This window comes from Aulonocara stuartgranti (genome assembly GCF_965226115.1).
Source record: "Aulonocara stuartgranti genome assembly, chromosome: 18".
Taxonomy (NCBI): domain Eukaryota; kingdom Metazoa; phylum Chordata; class Actinopteri; order Cichliformes; family Cichlidae; genus Aulonocara; species Aulonocara stuartgranti.
In genome coordinates, this window is record NC_138954.1 from 34,130,227 (window position 1) to 34,147,677 (window position 17,451).

The window sequence follows — 17,451 nt, forward strand, 5'->3', positions numbered from 1 at the left end:
GGTCCTCACAGCGCAGGCTTGTTGCTGCTAAAACTAAACAGGGCTCCCTGAAAGGCTCAGCCAATCACATTGGCCATATTTGTCACATGAGGTAGGACTCCAGTAGAGAACGTAATTGAACTTGGGTTGGTTTTTCTTTACTCAAAGAGATCAAATTATTGGTGGGGACAATTCAATAATCGCTGGATATTGGTGGGGACATGTCCCTTCTGTCCATGCCAAATCTACGCCCTTGGGATAAACCTATATATGGTGTGTCGTAATGAATTGCTCCACAACACTGCACAGGAAAAATGATTCCCCAGGCTTCCTCTGGGGCTGTCTCTTCACACAGGATCTTCTTGTAGACATTTTTAAGAGTCTTGATAACAGATAATAATCTAATCTGCTCCAATTAATCAGCTGGCTTCTGTGCATCGGATAGCTAGGTTTAAGGTGTTAACTTCCATATTGACCGGTGGGGGGTGGGCTTAAACATTTATCTGCCTGAGTCATGTAAGCTAACTCATTAAGCCCACAAACCAATTATCAATAAGTCAATATCAGGCGTGCAGATTATTGCAGTTAACTAAGTTAACAAGTCAGTGTGAGTATCAGGAGGATATAGTGATGAACTTTGCTTGTTTCTCAGTTCACAAGCCCAAGAAAAGCAGAAACAAACAGAAACAAACAGAAAATAAACACTGCTCAAAAATTATAGCAAAATGTTTAAAATTCTGGGATAGTGATCTGGTCATGAGGACTGCAGTTTGACACCCTTGGGCTAGGGTCACTGTCACTAATCGTAGCATAAGGTGATTCTTGGACCATACAGAGGTTGCACAGGTAGGTCAACCCCCCAGGGATGCCACAGCAATACCTGCCATTGCCACAAGGTTTGATGTGTCTCAAGAACATGGAAGAGATTCCAGGAGAAAACCAGTAATACTAGGAGAGCCGGACAAGGCCGTAGAAAGTCCTCATTTTGCAAAGTAGGAACAGGATCAGCACTGCCAGAGCAACAGAATGACCTCCAGGAGGCCTTATTACAACAGTCTAATCAAACCTCCAACTCAGAAAATAACAGCAACTATATCAAATTTGGCACAGCAAACATAGCAGCAATGACTCATCCAATGTGCTATGCTTAGTGTTAAAAACTGTCTGTGGCCAGAGCAGTCTGAAATCTGAGCTCATAGTAACTGTATGAACATTCCTTTAGAAATAAAATACAACAACTTTGGAATATTTCACACCAGTATACAGGAAATAAGGAACTGTTTAATGTTGTGGTTGGAGAACCTTGCACTGGGACCAGAGTAGAAAGTGTCCACAAAAAGAGAACATGATTCCAGTGTTTCTCTTTCTGAATGACTGCAGAGAAATCCAGGCAGAAGAAATAATCTCAATGCATACATGTTTTGTGTGGCTGCATGCAGTCAGTGTGAATGCATTTTTCTGTGTGGCCAAGAAGACAAATGAAAGCTTAAGTGAATCAGTGTGGTGCCGGTAGTATGAATATTCATTGGCTGAGTGAAAAGCTGGATGAGATGAGTAGGGCTTAATGGAACCTGCACCTGGCAAATCTGTTTATATCAAAATGTCCTGCAGTGAAAAGAAAGTGGAAGAAACCTGTTTGCATAGAAGTGTGGACATGCGTGTGGTACAGTACAGCCACTGCTGGAGATTTGAATGTCTATCAGAATCAGAATCAGAATCAGAATCAGAATCAGAATCAGAATCAGAATCGCATTTCTTGGCCATGTATGTGCGCAAACACATACAAGGAATTTAGTTCCGGTAGATGGTGACTCTCAAGCACAGCAATGTAAATCACAACAATATGTAAACAAACACAATGCACACACACACACACACACACACACACACACACACACACACGTCTATCTCTCTCTCTCTCTCTCTCTCTCTCCCTACATATATATATATCTGGACTGGGCTAAAAACACCACAGCACTTTACAGGAAGGGCCAGAGTCGTCTCTATTTTTTGAGGCGACTGAGGTCCTTCAACATCTGCCAGAAAATGCTGAGGATTTTCTATGAGTCTGTGGTGGCCAGTGCGATCCTCTATGCTGTTGCATGCTGGGGGAGCAGGCTGAGGGTCGCAGATGCCAACAGACTTAATAAACTGATCCGTAAGGCCAGCAATGTTGTGGGGATGGAGCTGGACTCCCTCAAGGTGGTGTCGGAGAGGCGGATGCTGTCCAAGATAAAGACAATGTTGGATAACACCTCCCACCCACTCCATGACATGCTGGTCAGTCACAGGAGCTCGTTCAGTGAGAGACTGAGATTACCCATGATGCACCACTGAACGACACAGGAAATCATTCCTGCCTGTGGCCATCTCCCTGTACAACGCATCCACTTAACACACTGTTTGCTGCTACAGCTACACATGTTTCTTTTCCAACTATTTATTTATGAGTGACTTATGTATGTATGTATGTATATATTGTACTATTCTTAGTTAGCGTATTGTCTGTCTTGTCTTAATGTTGGTTTAAAATGGAGCACTGTAACAAAAAATAATTTCCCCCAGGGATCAATAAAGTATTCTGATTCTGATTCTGATTCTGATATGTGTGTGTGTGTGTGTGTGTGTGTGTGTGTGTAATGTATATACACTGTTAGACATTTTATTGTATTTTTACAGCAACTTACTGGCAACACTATTGCCAGTAAGTTACTGTAATTACTGATCTACAGTATCTTTACTGTTGTGATGTTTTACAGTTCAACCACTTTACTGTAAACATATATTACAGTATAACAGCTTTACTGTAAACGTGGTTTACAGTTAGAAAGACTTACCGTGATTAAGTTTTATAGTATCACTGTACTGCAAATGTGGTTTATGGTATAACACTGTAATTGTGTACAGTATAATTTGTTTAGACTGTAATTGTGTTTTACAGCATATAAAATAATATTAACATTCATATTCAATATAAGAACATTTACAAAAAACAATATAATTCAATAAAGTAGTCTCAGAATAGTGAATTAAACCAACATTTATTGTTGATATTTTTTTAACAAGAAAAACATTTTTCAACTGAATAAAAACAATGTCAAGAACCAAAATAAATAGAAGCGTACATGAAAACTACACAGTCCTTCACCTTTCTGTGTCTGATTTTTTTAAGGAAAACAGTTTTTCATTCCACTAAAAACAGGACAAACCCACCAGCATGAACATTAAATAAACTATTACAATTGTAAAACAAAAATCATTTACAAAATGTAATAATTATCAGTGGGTCCCAGGAAATAGAATGTGACATGGGATTTAGATTTCCGTTACCAGGATGGTTGGGTTCAGTGTAGTCTTTATCACCACCTGTCAAAGACACATCATCAATATTCATGTTTGCTCAGGTTATTCACTTGTTCACATCTGTCTGAGATCATTCATACTGTTGTATGGATGTGTGTACAGTATGTATATAATTATCAGCTATGTAAAAGATATTATCATCTCTGTATTCTTACCTAGTTGGAAGTCCTCCATTCAAACTCAGAGAGCCGCTGGAGGAAGGTGGTGATCCGAGGGCTGATGCTTGTAACCTTCCTCTTTACGACACGACCTGTCTTGCAGCTTGTACCAAGTTTTGCAGGGCATTTTGTTCCCATGTCTGGATTGATCCTCACAAAGAACCTTTTAACGGAAAAAAGGCTGCTTTAATTTCAAAATTAAAACATACATTACAGCAATCACCTATATGTTTCTGCAACTGTAGTCAAGCTATCACATATATTTCATTCTTAAATGGTGTAAGCTTTAATGGTGTAAAGTATTTACCTCTGTATCATCTCCTGTGTGATGGACGCTGACTCCTGATACTCAAGGTTGAAAACGTAGTATGACGCAAAGAAGACAGCAAGGGTGCTGGCAAAGTCATGCATCTGCTCAGGCTCATAAAATACCTTGCCCTCCAAACTGATCATCCAGCGGCTTGCAGACATGAAATTATTCCCTAAAAACAGACAAGAGTCCAATAAGACAATGTGCTCACCCTTACAAATAAGGTTTCCACAAGAATGCTGGATAGCAGGCCTCACACTGTAAAAAAATAGAATCCACACGGTTTGCTGCTATTTCTCTTATTATTTATTATGTAATGAAAATTATGATCAATTACAGGAAAAAACTGCCTAATGTTTTGGCATTTTGGCCTGTGCTGAAATGTTAGGCTGTTTTTTCCTGTTGGTCATTGTGTATAATAAATAATAAGAGAAACAGCAGCAAACTGTGTGTATTCTATTTTTATACAATATAAAACAGACAAACCCCTGTTAAGTAAGTTGTTGTGGGTACAAATACCACAATAATTACATAGATTTTTTACAAAAATATTACAAGAGGATTGAAACTATTTACTTACCAAGCGCTATTACCCTTGGTGTGATGGGTAAGGTCATCTCTCTCTCAACAGACATCTTGGTGGAAAAAGCCTTTAAAACACAAACACTGAGGCTACATCACCCTGTCAGCGCAGCCAGCAAGGGCAGGAGGACAGCAATGCACCACACTGGGCAGGAAAAGACAGAGAGACAATTGTTAATTTAATGTTGCATTTATTTAACCCTTGAAAAATATATTTACATAAGTAAATAAAAGAAAAAAAAAAACACAACCCATCTTTTCAAGAATAATTCAACTAATTGCTCTTTTGACCAACCTAACACAGACGTTACACGGTTTTCCTATGAAAAAGACCCTGGAAGACGTTGTATTAAAGGGAAAAAAACATGCTCCCCTTCCCACTTAAAAAAATAATAAATATTAAACTTAGGTTGGAGTTCCTCGCGCCACCAACCTAATGTTATATTAACTTTTTAGTGTTGTGTACTGCAGCTCACACAAAATTAAATAAAGCAGGCTAACCTACATGAGCAAGCTCAAAACTGGATAAGATTGTTTTAGCAGTCTCTAAATTTCCAAAAAAAAGTTGTCTTTCTTTATTCTCATTAAATGTGTATTTTTACCTGCTGCTTTAGCTGAAGCTAAATGTCCCACTGTTAGCATGGCCAGCTTCTCAATAGTCATAGAACAGAAGCGCAGGAGGACAATGCACCACACTCGGCGGGAAAAAGACAAAGACTGTCGTTGTGCCTGTGTTCTTCGCCCCTCCCCGTGGAAAATATATATCTAAATATATATTTAAATAAGAAAAGAAAAAAACACACACAACCTATTTTTTCCAGAATAATTCAGCTAATGTGCTATTTCGACCAAGCTAACACCGATTTTAAGCCCCCTCCCCCCACACACAAAAAATATATATGCTCTTAAGAATTAATAAACGAGTATGTTAGGTAGGAGAGTCCTTTGCATTACCTTATGACGTCCCGTTTGCAGTTTCCACACAGAGGTCCAACAATAACGAGGTGCAAAATCTTTTGTCCTCTCGAGCATATCGTAATGAAGAGTTAACAAAGTTGCACTGTCTTTCCTCTCCTGTCAATCACTGGGTCACAGGTCATGTCAGTCAGGATATGGAGTGGTGGTGGTTGGTAGAGGTAGGTGGGTGGGCGGGGCCAGCATGCATTCAGTGTGTGTTTCACTAAGTTGGGTTGACTAGTTCCCAGAAGAGTTCTGTACATGTTGCACGTTCAGTAAATGAGCAATTCAGTTACTGCTCGACTGAGAAGCCTCCGCCAAATTATTACAATATTCTCCACTGACTGAAGTTCGCCTTTGGCAACGCAGTGGCAAGCACACATTTGCAGCAGCTGTGCATGTGCATACAACTGCATGCAGCAGATTAGATGATCAGAATTCTTGAACCTTACACACAGGCAAGTCCCCTAAAAAGTCAAAACCATAATACTTTCACTGGTATCATACTGACAAATGGCATAGGTTGGAGGAAAATCTGGAAATGGTTGGCAGTGAAAGAGTTAAAATGTAATGCACTATTGCAACCAACCACTGAAAGAGTAAAAATACACAAACAGTATGATGAACCATTCAAATCACATAATACAGTAGCACTACTGCTAATGTGTTAACGGTAGGTATAACTACTACCGCAATTTTAAAAAATACAGTAAGTAAATGTAAATAACCTTAATATACCCATAATGCAAAGCAAATTACAGTAATTAACTGTAGAAATGTTTTCAGGTAAGTTACTGGGCATTTTGTGGTATTTTACTGTGAAAAATACAGCAAAGGTTAACAGTGTATATATATATATATACACGTACACATGCACACGTATAAACCAACTGAAATAATCTAAATCTTATACACATAAAATACATGATGACATAAGTGAATGAATACTACAGAATGTACATAAGGTGCAGTTGCAGTCTGGCAGTGGGAGCAGTGTGATAGTTCAACCGTTTAGGAGGGAGCTGGCGAGGGGAAAGAAACTGTTCCTATGTCGGGTGGTCCTGGTCTGCAGCCTTCTATACTGTCTGCCAGAGGGCAGCAGGTCAAAAAGTCTGTGTCCAGGGTGTGAGGGGTCTGTGATGGTTTTCCCTGCCCTGAACCTCCCTGGTTTTTGGGAGGTACAGGTCCTGGATGGAGGGCAGGGGAGCGCTGATGATCCTTTCTGCTGCCCGTACAGTCCGCTGCAGTCTGCTCCTGTCCTGTTTAGTGGCTGCACCACACCAGACTGTGATGGAGGAGCACAGGACAGACTCAATGACTGCAGGTTAGAACTGGATCAGCAGCTCCTGTGGAAGACTGTACTTCCCCAGTTGTCTCAGGAAGTACATCCTCTGCTGGGTCTTTTTGAGGATGGAGGAGATGTTGGTCTCCCACTTCAGGTCCTGGGAGATGGTGGTACCCAGGAACTTGAAGATCTCCACAGTTAATACCAGGCTGTCTGATATGGTGAGGGGGAGCAGTGTTGAGGGATGTCTCCTGAAGTCCACTGTCATCTCTACAGTCTTAAGCATGTTCAGCTCCAGATTGTGCTGACTGCACCAGAGTACCAGCCGCTCAACTTCCTGCCGGTATGCAGACTCATCACCATCCTGAATGAGGCCAATGACAGTGGTGTCATCTGCAAACTTTAGGAGTTTAACAGGCGAGTTCTTGGAGGTGTAGAGGGAGAACAGTAGTGGTGAGAGGACACATCCTTGAGGGGCACCAATACTGAGGGACCGGGTTTCAGAGGTGATCTCCCCCAGCCTCACTTGCTGCTTCCTGTCTGTCAGGAAGCTGGTGATCCACTGGCAGGTAGCTGGTGACACACTGAGCTGGGAGAGTTTGGAGGAGAGAAGTTCAGGCACGATGGTGTTAAAAGCTGAAGTCCACAAACAGGACCCTGGTATAAGTTCCCGGGTGGTCGAGGTGTTGCAGGATGTAATGCAGCCCCATGTTCACTGCATCATCCACCGACCCGTTTGCCCGTTTATTAATTATTGGTCATGATTAAGCTTACCCAACACTATCCTTCAGTGTGGCATGTGACAGCTTCATTCCACATAGTCCATTCTCTATCCAATATGAGGCGGCTACATTAGGATACGACCACCGGGGGTCTGGGTGTCCACGCTGTCAATCTCAATACTGTCTAGTCCAATCACCCCCCCACCCCCCTCTTGTTTAAATCTGTGCTCTTCATCATTCTCCCTTTCAGACTCCCACAGACAGACACCTCAGTCCAAGCTCAATCTAAGTCTCGGTCTTCATCTTCACCCACACCACTGTCTACACTTCTGGAGGGGCCAAACCTAAATCCTATCAATAATGCCATTGTGTTCTGCCACAATGGGTCATCGAGGTCTAATTGCCAAATAAATAAATTTCTCTATCTCGAATAAATCATGTTAAAATTCTTCCAAATGATCTTATTGAGCTGATGGCAGCAGTTTCTAACGAGATGGAAGCATTTGATGCACGCACCGCTAAAAGCAGACATAAAAAAACAAAAGCTCCCGTTTACTTTTTAAGGCAATTACAAACTAAAGGATGAGATTTTTAATGAAGTATTTGTTTTGGTGAATACCAACACTACTATTTTGGCTTACTTTGCTGCAGCTACTGCACTGATTACAATGACCGATTTGTTTGTTTGTTTGAAGAGAATCTGAAGCAACATGGAAATATACAGTGAGCGTCACTGTAGAGAATAAATGTGGTGATGTTGATCCTAAGGTCCAATCCCATGTCACTTTCAGCATAGCTTGTAGCACACTGCAGAAATAAACTTTTTCAGACAACCCACTGGAGTGGAAACATCTAACAAGTCCATTTGTAGAAATGTGCCTATGTGCAGCGGATTGACAAATAGGCAGGACACAGCTTTGTCCGTGTCTGTCAACACTGATATTGGCCTGCACCTCATAAGAGAATTTTCAAAACCTTTGTGGGGAAAAACCCTCCAAATGGCATGCCTTCCATTGAAGTGTAAATTTATTTATCATAACCTTTAAGTATTTAGTCATTCAAAAGTCAAACAGTGCAAACATGATTTTGAATAAAGCCTAATGATCCCTGAGTATTTAACTTAAGTGAATACATCACATCTGACCATGTAAAGACGTCATTCACAACATGTTCAGTCTACTTCCTGATTAAGGAGGCGTTACCCTGTATGTTCTTTAAATCTATTGTGTTTTCTGCCTTTCTTAGCCTCCACCCATAGAATAGCAGCATTTGTGTTTTAATGCTTGCTGTGCTTTTAGCTACAGCTTCTACAAAGAGCCAAGGTTGACCTGGCTAGTGCTGTCCTTTCTGATGCCCCATGGGCCTGTATTACCAATGGGCTTGCTGCCTATTCTTCTGAACCTTCAGCCAGTATTGTGAATGGGTTGTGGTGGCTGATTTAAAGCTTGTGGTCAGAAGAGCAGATGAAGGTCAGGGCAGCAGAGGTCAACCCCGGAACAGCCGATTTACCCAGCTTTCAATATGCCAGCAGTCACATCGATGGGGCTGTAATGACCATTAGGACTGAAGCTATCCACCAGCGTAGCTGGTGCACTGTCACACAGGCGCAGAGGGTTATTATTATTTTGCATACTGACGAGTGAAGGCACCCATTATATTACAGTTTGCTTGTGACTCATGAGTCTGGTATCGTGGAGAACGGAGTCTCTGAGAAACTTCTTGCAGCTGGATCTAGCAGATGGGCACCTTTGGTAATGGTTTATGTGTTTATATGTGCTTTCACAGGTGTGTAGCTGACAGCTGTGTTCTGAGAAGTCGCTTGTGGTAGAGTGAATGTGATTGTATGACAAATCAATAGTTTTGATTTTGACTGTTAAAAGACGAATACTCAAGGACAAAGGTGGAGTATTCTAGATAATCCAGTGATTTCACTGTGAAACAGATAAATATATACAAACGATTTCTTCCCCTACTTCAGGCCCGTATACGGACGTGAAGAAATGTAATGTAATTTGGCCCTTCAAGGTACTTTTTCTGTTAGGGAGGATTTGTTTGTTGTTGAGTGCAATGTTAAAATAAGTTCTTTAAAAAGCCGAAAGTATTTAATATGAAGGCAATATGAACAGAGAGCACAAACATGTCGAGGCTGTGTTAGTTCAGTGAGGGAGTCAAAAACTAATGTGTACACTTATGTCTGCACTTTGATTCGGGTTTATAAAATGATTTGCATTATTAGATGGAGTAATGAATGCTGACTCAGGACCAGAGCTCCTCAGAGCTTGTTGTACTTTTATTTGCTTTATATACTAGAACAAACTGCTTTTACTGCACAGTACAATTTTTGTCTGCTCTTAATTATCTTTCTATAATGCAGTGTTACTAATCTTTGAATAACTATAGTTCTAGATTTGTTTTGATACCACCCTGAGCATGATCTCGTCTGATCTCAGACACTAAGCAGGGCTGGGCCTAGTTAATACTTGGATGACAGGCCCCCTGGGATTATAGTAGAAAAGAACCATTTACCATTTATGAACTGTAGCACTGTTAGCAGAATGAGAATATTATGGATGGCCACTGTACAAAGACTGTAACAAGATTCTTTTCCTGTGGTTTTTACACAGCAAAAGTATGAAAAGAAAAAAAGAGTTACTTCAAGAACAATGTTAAAAAAAATGATATAAAGGGAAGTTGGCAGTAATGACCCAATGAACATGACGTATCAATGCATACATAGTCACATCATGCTTTCGGGACTTGCATGAAAGCTTTATGTGAGAGTAAGGTTATTATTCATAGAATTGGAGTGAATACACAGAGCTAAGAACTGTCTCAACATGCTATCGACTAATCAAACATCCACTCATCAATGAGTAATGTCCCAGTAAAGAGTCAGGGTATGGGATGGATTCCCATAATCTTCCTCTTCCTTTTTCAATTATACTGAAAGCATGTGTTTAAAAGGCTTTGGCTGCCACTGGGGTCTTAACTGTGTGTGACTCCATTTGTATATACTTGTGCATCCACGGAAGTGTGATCGTGGGTGTGTGTATGTGTTTCTTAGTGAGTGAATGAATAGCAGCTTTGAGTGTCACATTAGCCACGGTCAGGAGTGTTAGTGGGCGTTTTTCTGTTGCTAAGTATTTGGTGTGGCTGAGAGAAGCTTATCAGAGTGAATGTCTCAGTTTGAGAGGCCAAAAAAGAGAAGTTGAAGTAAAGGAAAGATGAAGTGACAGACCTTCTCTGTCCCCGATGTGCTTAAAGAGGCAGTGCATGTGTAGGTGTTTGTCAATGACAATAGAACAGCATCATCTGCCCATTCAGTTACAAACCCACTGCTTAGCCCATGAAACACCATAAGGGGGCATTTCTGATCAAGTTATTTCTTTTCTGTAATGAAGAAGTGTGCAGAGCACCAAACATAAGCAGAAAAATTGGACTGCCTGCCCTCCCTTGGACAAAAGTGGTGGTGTGGGTGTGGGGGACAGGACGTTCAAGCATGAAACAAAAACTGAGAACACACTGACATTCGCACTCATCTGAGCACTCACAGCATTTTTCTTTTAATTTTTTATTTTAATTTTATTTTTTTTATGAATCACTCACACATTCATACAAGTGTTCTTTTTTCTTCACACTTCAACTGATGCGACGTAGGATTCAACAGCCTTTCAATGGTAACTGACCAGTCTCCTACAATATCCTGGATGTCTTTGCCTACACAGCATCTGTGCTATGAATAGCTGTGGATTAGTCATGGAACTAGGACAAGATCTTCAAGTGGAGGCTGTTCATGGAGAGAAATGCTAATGGCACACCAACTGCTACAGCGGCAGAGCCTCCACTATACACTAGCTGCTGACTCTATAGTGAAGCATCTACAGCACTGTAGTGAAATTCAAGTGGAAAGCAGTGACTCAGGCATCGCCATTAATAAAAGAAAGAGAAAGAGAATTACTGTAGTATATCCATACTGATCCATGGACTGTTAAAATTCATGTAAGTAATAATTTAAAAGAACAGATCCTGATCTAGATGTTACAATTGTGTCAAACTGTTTTAAAGGCATTTCCCCTGACACAAACCAGATGTGCTCCAAAATCAGAGAAACCTGACTAATGAGAGTATGCAACAATACCATGAAGGTGTTTGTGTTCAACAACTTAAAATCCTTCTCCTTGCATGCAAGGTCTTGAATATTCAGGCCCCATCTTGTCTTAAAGATCTCATAATGTTACCCTAATGAGCACGCCGCTCTCAGACTATGGGCTTACTTGTGCACTATAAAATATAACTTGTTGTTTCAACATAAATATTTAGTTAAATTATAAAGGTTACTGGACTTCTCAAATCTTACATTTAAATTTGTGCATTCATTTCAATTGATTTTCAGTTATTCTTACTTCAGATTTTATTTAAAAAATAAATAAATGAATAAAACTGATTCAATTATATCTGATTATTTCAAGCATAAAGTTTGTTATAAGGAAGTGACAATTACCCATGGACCTCCAATATCAAAGATTTACTGCTCCATATTACTCTTGTGAGAAACATCAGTGACATTGCTTAGTGGGTTCACAATCTATCACAATTTCATATAATACTGCCTGTAAAATGATAAATGTGAACTCGGCATTGAGCGCATTTTGAGTGAAGAACGATAAGGTGATCATTCTGACCTTGCCCAGTGATTGATCACCGGGCAAGAAGAAAGTCACCTAGGTCTTTGAAATTGATACCATAAGTACATCTATTAAAAGTCTCAGATTACTTCAAATCCTAGTGATCTTGACCAGTTGTTGTAGTCTCAAACTGCAACAACAGTCTGTGAGCAGAGACAATGAGCAGCAGTGTATTTTGTAAGAAGCTGGGATAAATAATATGGGGCCTGGGCATTTGTTAAAACAAGAATTTTTAAACAAATTCTAAATTCTATTGGGAGCCAATGTAAAGAATATAAAATAGGAGTAATGTGAGCTCGTTAGCTAGACCATGTTAGTAGTCTGGCTGTTGCATTTTGTATAGCTTGGAGGCAAGAAAGTGATGATTCGTCCAAGCTGGTTGACAGGGCATTGCAATAATCTAAATGTGATGACACACATGCATAGGAAAATTTTTCCAGTTCAGCTAAGTAGACCATATGTCAGTTTAGAAAAGTTCCTCAAATGAAAGAAACAGGAACGAGACAAAGATTTGACATGTGAGTCAAGGCCTAGAGAAGAATCAGATATTAGGTCTGAACATTTTCGTTTCGGAGCCTGCTGTGGACACTTTAATTCATTCAGAGTGGGACTATAAAAACTCACAATTTGATCATACTGTCCACAAGAGTTAAAAAAGTCAAAGTGGAGCTGTTCTTCATCAACTGTTTCAAGTTACGTTGAAACCAAGCACACCATCGTTTTTCTTGTGACATTACCAATAAGTTTGATGTGTCACATGGCCCTCTTCCTATTGAAAAAACAAAAGTTGTATCCAAGATGGCCGACTTGTAAATGGCCACCATGGTCACCACTCATCTTGAGGAGTTTGCCCCCTCACATATACTAATGTGCCACAAACAGGACTTTAATATCACCAACCATTCCCATGTTATTACGGTGTATCCATATAAATGGCTCACCCTGTAGATCAGAGCACCTTTAAAAGCACCATTTATTTAAAAATAATAATGCACACAAACATTTCAAATGTGTTCTGTAGAAAATGAAACTGTAGTCTTGTTATATGTGTGAGAGCAGCATGTTGACAGACTGCAGTAGACAAGAAACTGGTAATGCAAAGTGCATCTGCGGATATGCATGGTCTCTAGGGTAGAGCAAAAAAAACAAACGTTTCATTCACAAGGTCAAGTTCACAGTTGGCTTCACATGTTTCCTCTTGAAAACACCACAAGTTTTTGCAGATATTACAAATGTCTATTATGATCAGAAATTGTGTTTGCTGAAAGGTTTTGAAATGGAAGTTGAAGGTTCACCCAAAACATCTGCTGATAATAACTCACGACTTTTCTTTCTAAGCTCCTTAGACTAACATGATCCAGATGACTGAGAACCTACACAGACATGATTACCCTATCATGCATTTAAGCATGTATGCGTTTGTACATCTGTAATTATACCTACCTAATGTCATAGACACTGAAACTGAGGATCCAACGGCAGGATACATGAAGAACAAAGTTAAATACTGGTAGTAGGCTGCCGGGAATTCCCATGATGCATTGAGTTTTTCCAACCCAGTCACCTTTCTCACTCACTATCTGTTAATAGACTTGTCTCTGTCTCTCTTCCACAGCATGTCTTTATCCTGTCTTCCTTCTCTCACCCCAACCGGTCGCAGCAGATGGCCGCCCCTGCCTGAGCCTGGTTCTGCCGGAGGTTTCTTCCTGTTAAAAGGGAGTTTTTCCTTCCCACTGTCGCCAAAGTGCTGCTCATAGAGGGTCATATGATTGTTGGGGTTTTCTCTGTATCTATGAAGCGCCTTGAGGCGACTTTTGTTGTGATTTGGCGCTATATAAATAAAATTGAATTGAATTGAATTGAAAATTGTATAGTCGAAATCTGTTAAGGGTAGGCAAAAGGTAAAAACACACTACAAACTATCTCTTGTCTCATAAGAGACAAGCACTTCTGGACTGAGAGGACGCTGGCGTGAACGCTACTTTTTACATAACAGCTGGATTATGCTACTAATGCCGCTGCGGCTCATTGAACGGACAGCATGCTAATGCTAAGCTAGCCAAGAAGCCAGAGTGAAAGCTGAGTAATGCTGACCCCATGCCCAGCAGCCAGACCCCGAACTTCAACAGGTCACAAACTGATGAGCAATCAGGCTGCAGCCTCCGTTCCTGCCTGTTAATGTTTCTGTTAACGATCTCAACAAACAAAAGGTGACATACCTTCTCATGTCATGTACATTTCCTTACTTCTTCTTACATGGCAGCTTCTGTGTTGCTTCCTTTGAATTATAAAAACACTTTTTATGCATATCAGCACTGACTGTAATAGTGAATAATGTGTGTACAAAACTGTGTATGCACCACCACAGGTGCTTAAACGTTGTGCTGAGGCTCTAAGATATTCAGGCATACATCTACATTGCTGATATTTTAAATGAATGTTACTTTGGAAACACTGATGAATGCACTTTATTGTTAACTCTGTGCTGAGCCTGCAGTTGCATATTAACTAAAATCAATCATGGCAGGAGCTGCATGTGTGTAATCCCTGTCTGTTTCCTCTCCTTCTGATAGCAGTCATGCTGTGGTCAGAAGCTGCAAGGTGTTGTTGATCCAGCATTTAAGGACTGATAGACGTTCCTGTCATGGGCCCCAGTGGTAACACGATAATACTTGACTCAACATATTTCTCTGCTTTATCCTGAACTTGGCACCCTTTAGTGATAAAAGAAAGTCCAGGTGAAATACTCCTAATAGAAACTATATGAAATGGACATATTTCTGTCCCAGTTCATATCAAAATTACGAGGAGACAGCTGGTCTTTGCAGATGAAATAATGTAGGCAACATGCTTGTTTGCACACAGTGCAAACCCCCCACGAGCAGCACTTTGGCAACAGTGGGAAGGAAAAACTCCCTTTTAACAGGAAGAAACCTCCAGCAGAACCAGCTTAGCCTAGCCAAGACTTGGCTAGGCTAAGCTGAATATATTCAGCATACTATTCTAACATAACTCCTAAATGTAATTCTTCTCAACATCCATATTATCATAAATGTCATACCATAAAAATAACTACACAGTGGGCAAAAACTCTCAGAATTATTTATGAATGGAGAATTTTTCCATTGTTAATATCACCAAAATGTGTTTAGGATAGGTTTACAAAGTGGGAAAAGAAAATAAGAGGGGTCTCATAACACTTGTGAGCCAAATTTTGTTTGTTTCTGAGTGAAGTATTATAGGCCTTTTTTGTGGGACACAAAACTTCCCACACAAAATCATCCCAACCCATCTACTTTGTCTGTTGATCATTGTACCTAGATTATACACCAGGGGAAATATGCTTCCTCCACCATATCATCTTAGCATGTGCAAGTAGCAAAATATGAAGTGAGCACAGCTGATAACTGTCCAGAGACCAACAAGAGGTCCTAGTGTTTGGTTTTCAGTCATTTTCTTGCACCAAAGTAAGAGTAAAATTGTATCAGCTAACTGTATGTGTGTTATAACACGACAAATATTTCTAAATAAAGCGTCACTTTATTTGTTGTGACACACTGACAGCCTATCCAGGGTCTTCCCCTACCTCTCACCCACTGACAGGTCCACACCAGAAATGTTTGTCCTTTGAAACCCACATGACAAGCAGTTACATTGTTAAAATGAACATTCTTAAAGATGCGTAAGCTTTTACTTGCTACTGTTTCTGTTTCTCATGGTCTCTCAGTATTGTACAATTAAAACAGCACATTTAAAGCTCAGCTTATCATATTTTACTTGAAGCTCACTTAAGTCATTGTAATCTTGTATTTTATTTCTGAATTATTTTATTTTAACATCCACATTTAAATGATCTGCCTTTATCACTAGATGCAACACATAATGCCAATCTTGTACCCGATCTTCTTTTAGCATTGGCCAGAAAACAGTATTCACATCCAGCTGTGTGCTGCAGTTCTCACAAAGCTGTGTTTTGAGGCTTGCACAGATTGACCACTTCTTAGCACCCAAGCCTGTATTGTTCTTCAGAAGGTCATTACAGAGATCTTTAAGACTGTGCATTAGGAAAGAGCTACTTGAGATTCAAAAAGGAGGTTTCTATTTGAACTCAAGGAAAGGTTAGGGTTCATTCTTGTAAAAGTTTTAGTGGCTAGCCTGAAGATGTATCTGTTCATGCAAAGGGTCTGAGAGGCCCATCATTAAGAGTGGACACAAAAGTGTAACAGAATACTCTGTGGAAATACAGCTCTGAGATTAGACCAGAACTAGCAGACTGCACCTGCTCAGGTTCCTGCACCTAGTGAAAGGTGGAACTTTGCTATGTGTGATGTTTTCATTTTCATAATTAATAATTAATTAAAATAATTTCATTAGGTCTAGGGTTAAGCCAAGGCTTTTATTTTGTAGCCTACGTGTTGAACACTACCCTCTTTTGTTCTGTGTATCTAATATACTGGTGGCAGGAAGTGGCTTTCTTTGATCATTTTATTTTACAAGCTACTCTATACCTGTTACATTTCTATAACCTTTCTTCCTGTTGTTGTATCGTTATCTCAGCAATGTATTTTTTGTTGCTCTTCTTTATGATTATTAGTTTTAACAAATTGCATTTCATTCCTAATAAATGACCTAATACAGGTAACTCTAGCACTCTGTGTACCTGCTATGGTCAGCTCTACTTTGGGAACACCACATTAACACATTACATCTAACAAATGCTCAGTAGCTATACCTGTAGGTAGGTGCAGAGCGCATGTCATATTAGGCATGCTACAGGAATCCAGCTCATCTAAGAATTTGAATACATACACAGAAAGGTCATTGTGTTTTCACAATTCCATGCTGAGGAAAAATTCTAATTGTCCAAAAAATAATGTGGAAATAACAGAATTCCTTTATAATCCTGAGTAACAATTTTTTTCTTGCTTTAGAGATGCCAGCTGATCCTGCTAAGCAGGAACCTGCATGGTTGGTAAATTACCTGTTAATGTGCATACACGGGGTGGCTGTAGCTCAGGTGGCAGAGCAGGTCAGCCGCTAACCAGAAGGTTGGTGGTTAGATCGCAGGCTGCTCCAGTCTGCATGCCAAATACCCTTGGGCAAGATACTAACCCCATGTTGCTCTCCGATGCATCCGTCGGAGTGTGGATGGATGCTTAGAAGAAGTGATTGGGTGAATGAATTAGTTGTTTATAGCGCTTTGAGTGCTCAGACAGAGTTATATAAGAACCAGTCCATTTACCCACTGGAAGTGATTCATGGTGACTAGAGATCATATTTAGTGACTTCAAGAGAATACAAGTGACATTATTGCTGGTTACATGAAGAGGGGAGGACCCAAGATAAGCTGTTATCAATTTCCAGGCAAGTGACTGAAGCGACTGACATATGACCTGTTAATACAGTTAGA

At 40.1% G+C, this 17,451-nt stretch overlaps 2 protein-coding genes across 3 annotated transcripts in view; both read right to left on the minus strand.

Moving 5' to 3' along the window:
• LOC309694714 (uncharacterized protein) overlaps positions 1-17,451 on the minus strand; it is a gene marked incomplete at its 3' end in the record, with an annotated part of 515,021 nt that overhangs the window by 134,284 nt on the left and 363,286 nt on the right. The gene's annotated exons all lie outside the window — the stretch shown is intronic.
• LOC309694473 (uncharacterized protein) lies at positions 3,082-5,471 on the minus strand. 2 transcript variants are annotated; one of them, XM_082514580.1, is made up of 5 exons: positions 5,347-5,471; positions 4,391-4,537; positions 3,808-3,982; positions 3,498-3,663; positions 3,082-3,345 (listed from the first exon to the last, which is right to left on the minus strand). In XM_082514580.1, the coding sequence occupies exons 2-4, from the start codon at positions 4,443-4,445 to the stop codon at positions 3,498-3,500; spliced, it is 396 nt and encodes a 131-aa protein (XP_082370706.1). In that variant the 5' UTR covers positions 4,446-4,537; positions 5,347-5,471; the 3' UTR covers positions 3,082-3,345. The 2 variants fall into 2 exon arrangements, 1 of the variants encoding a protein (XP_082370706.1); XR_014272885.1 differs by having other exon boundaries at positions 3,082-3,663; positions 4,404-4,537.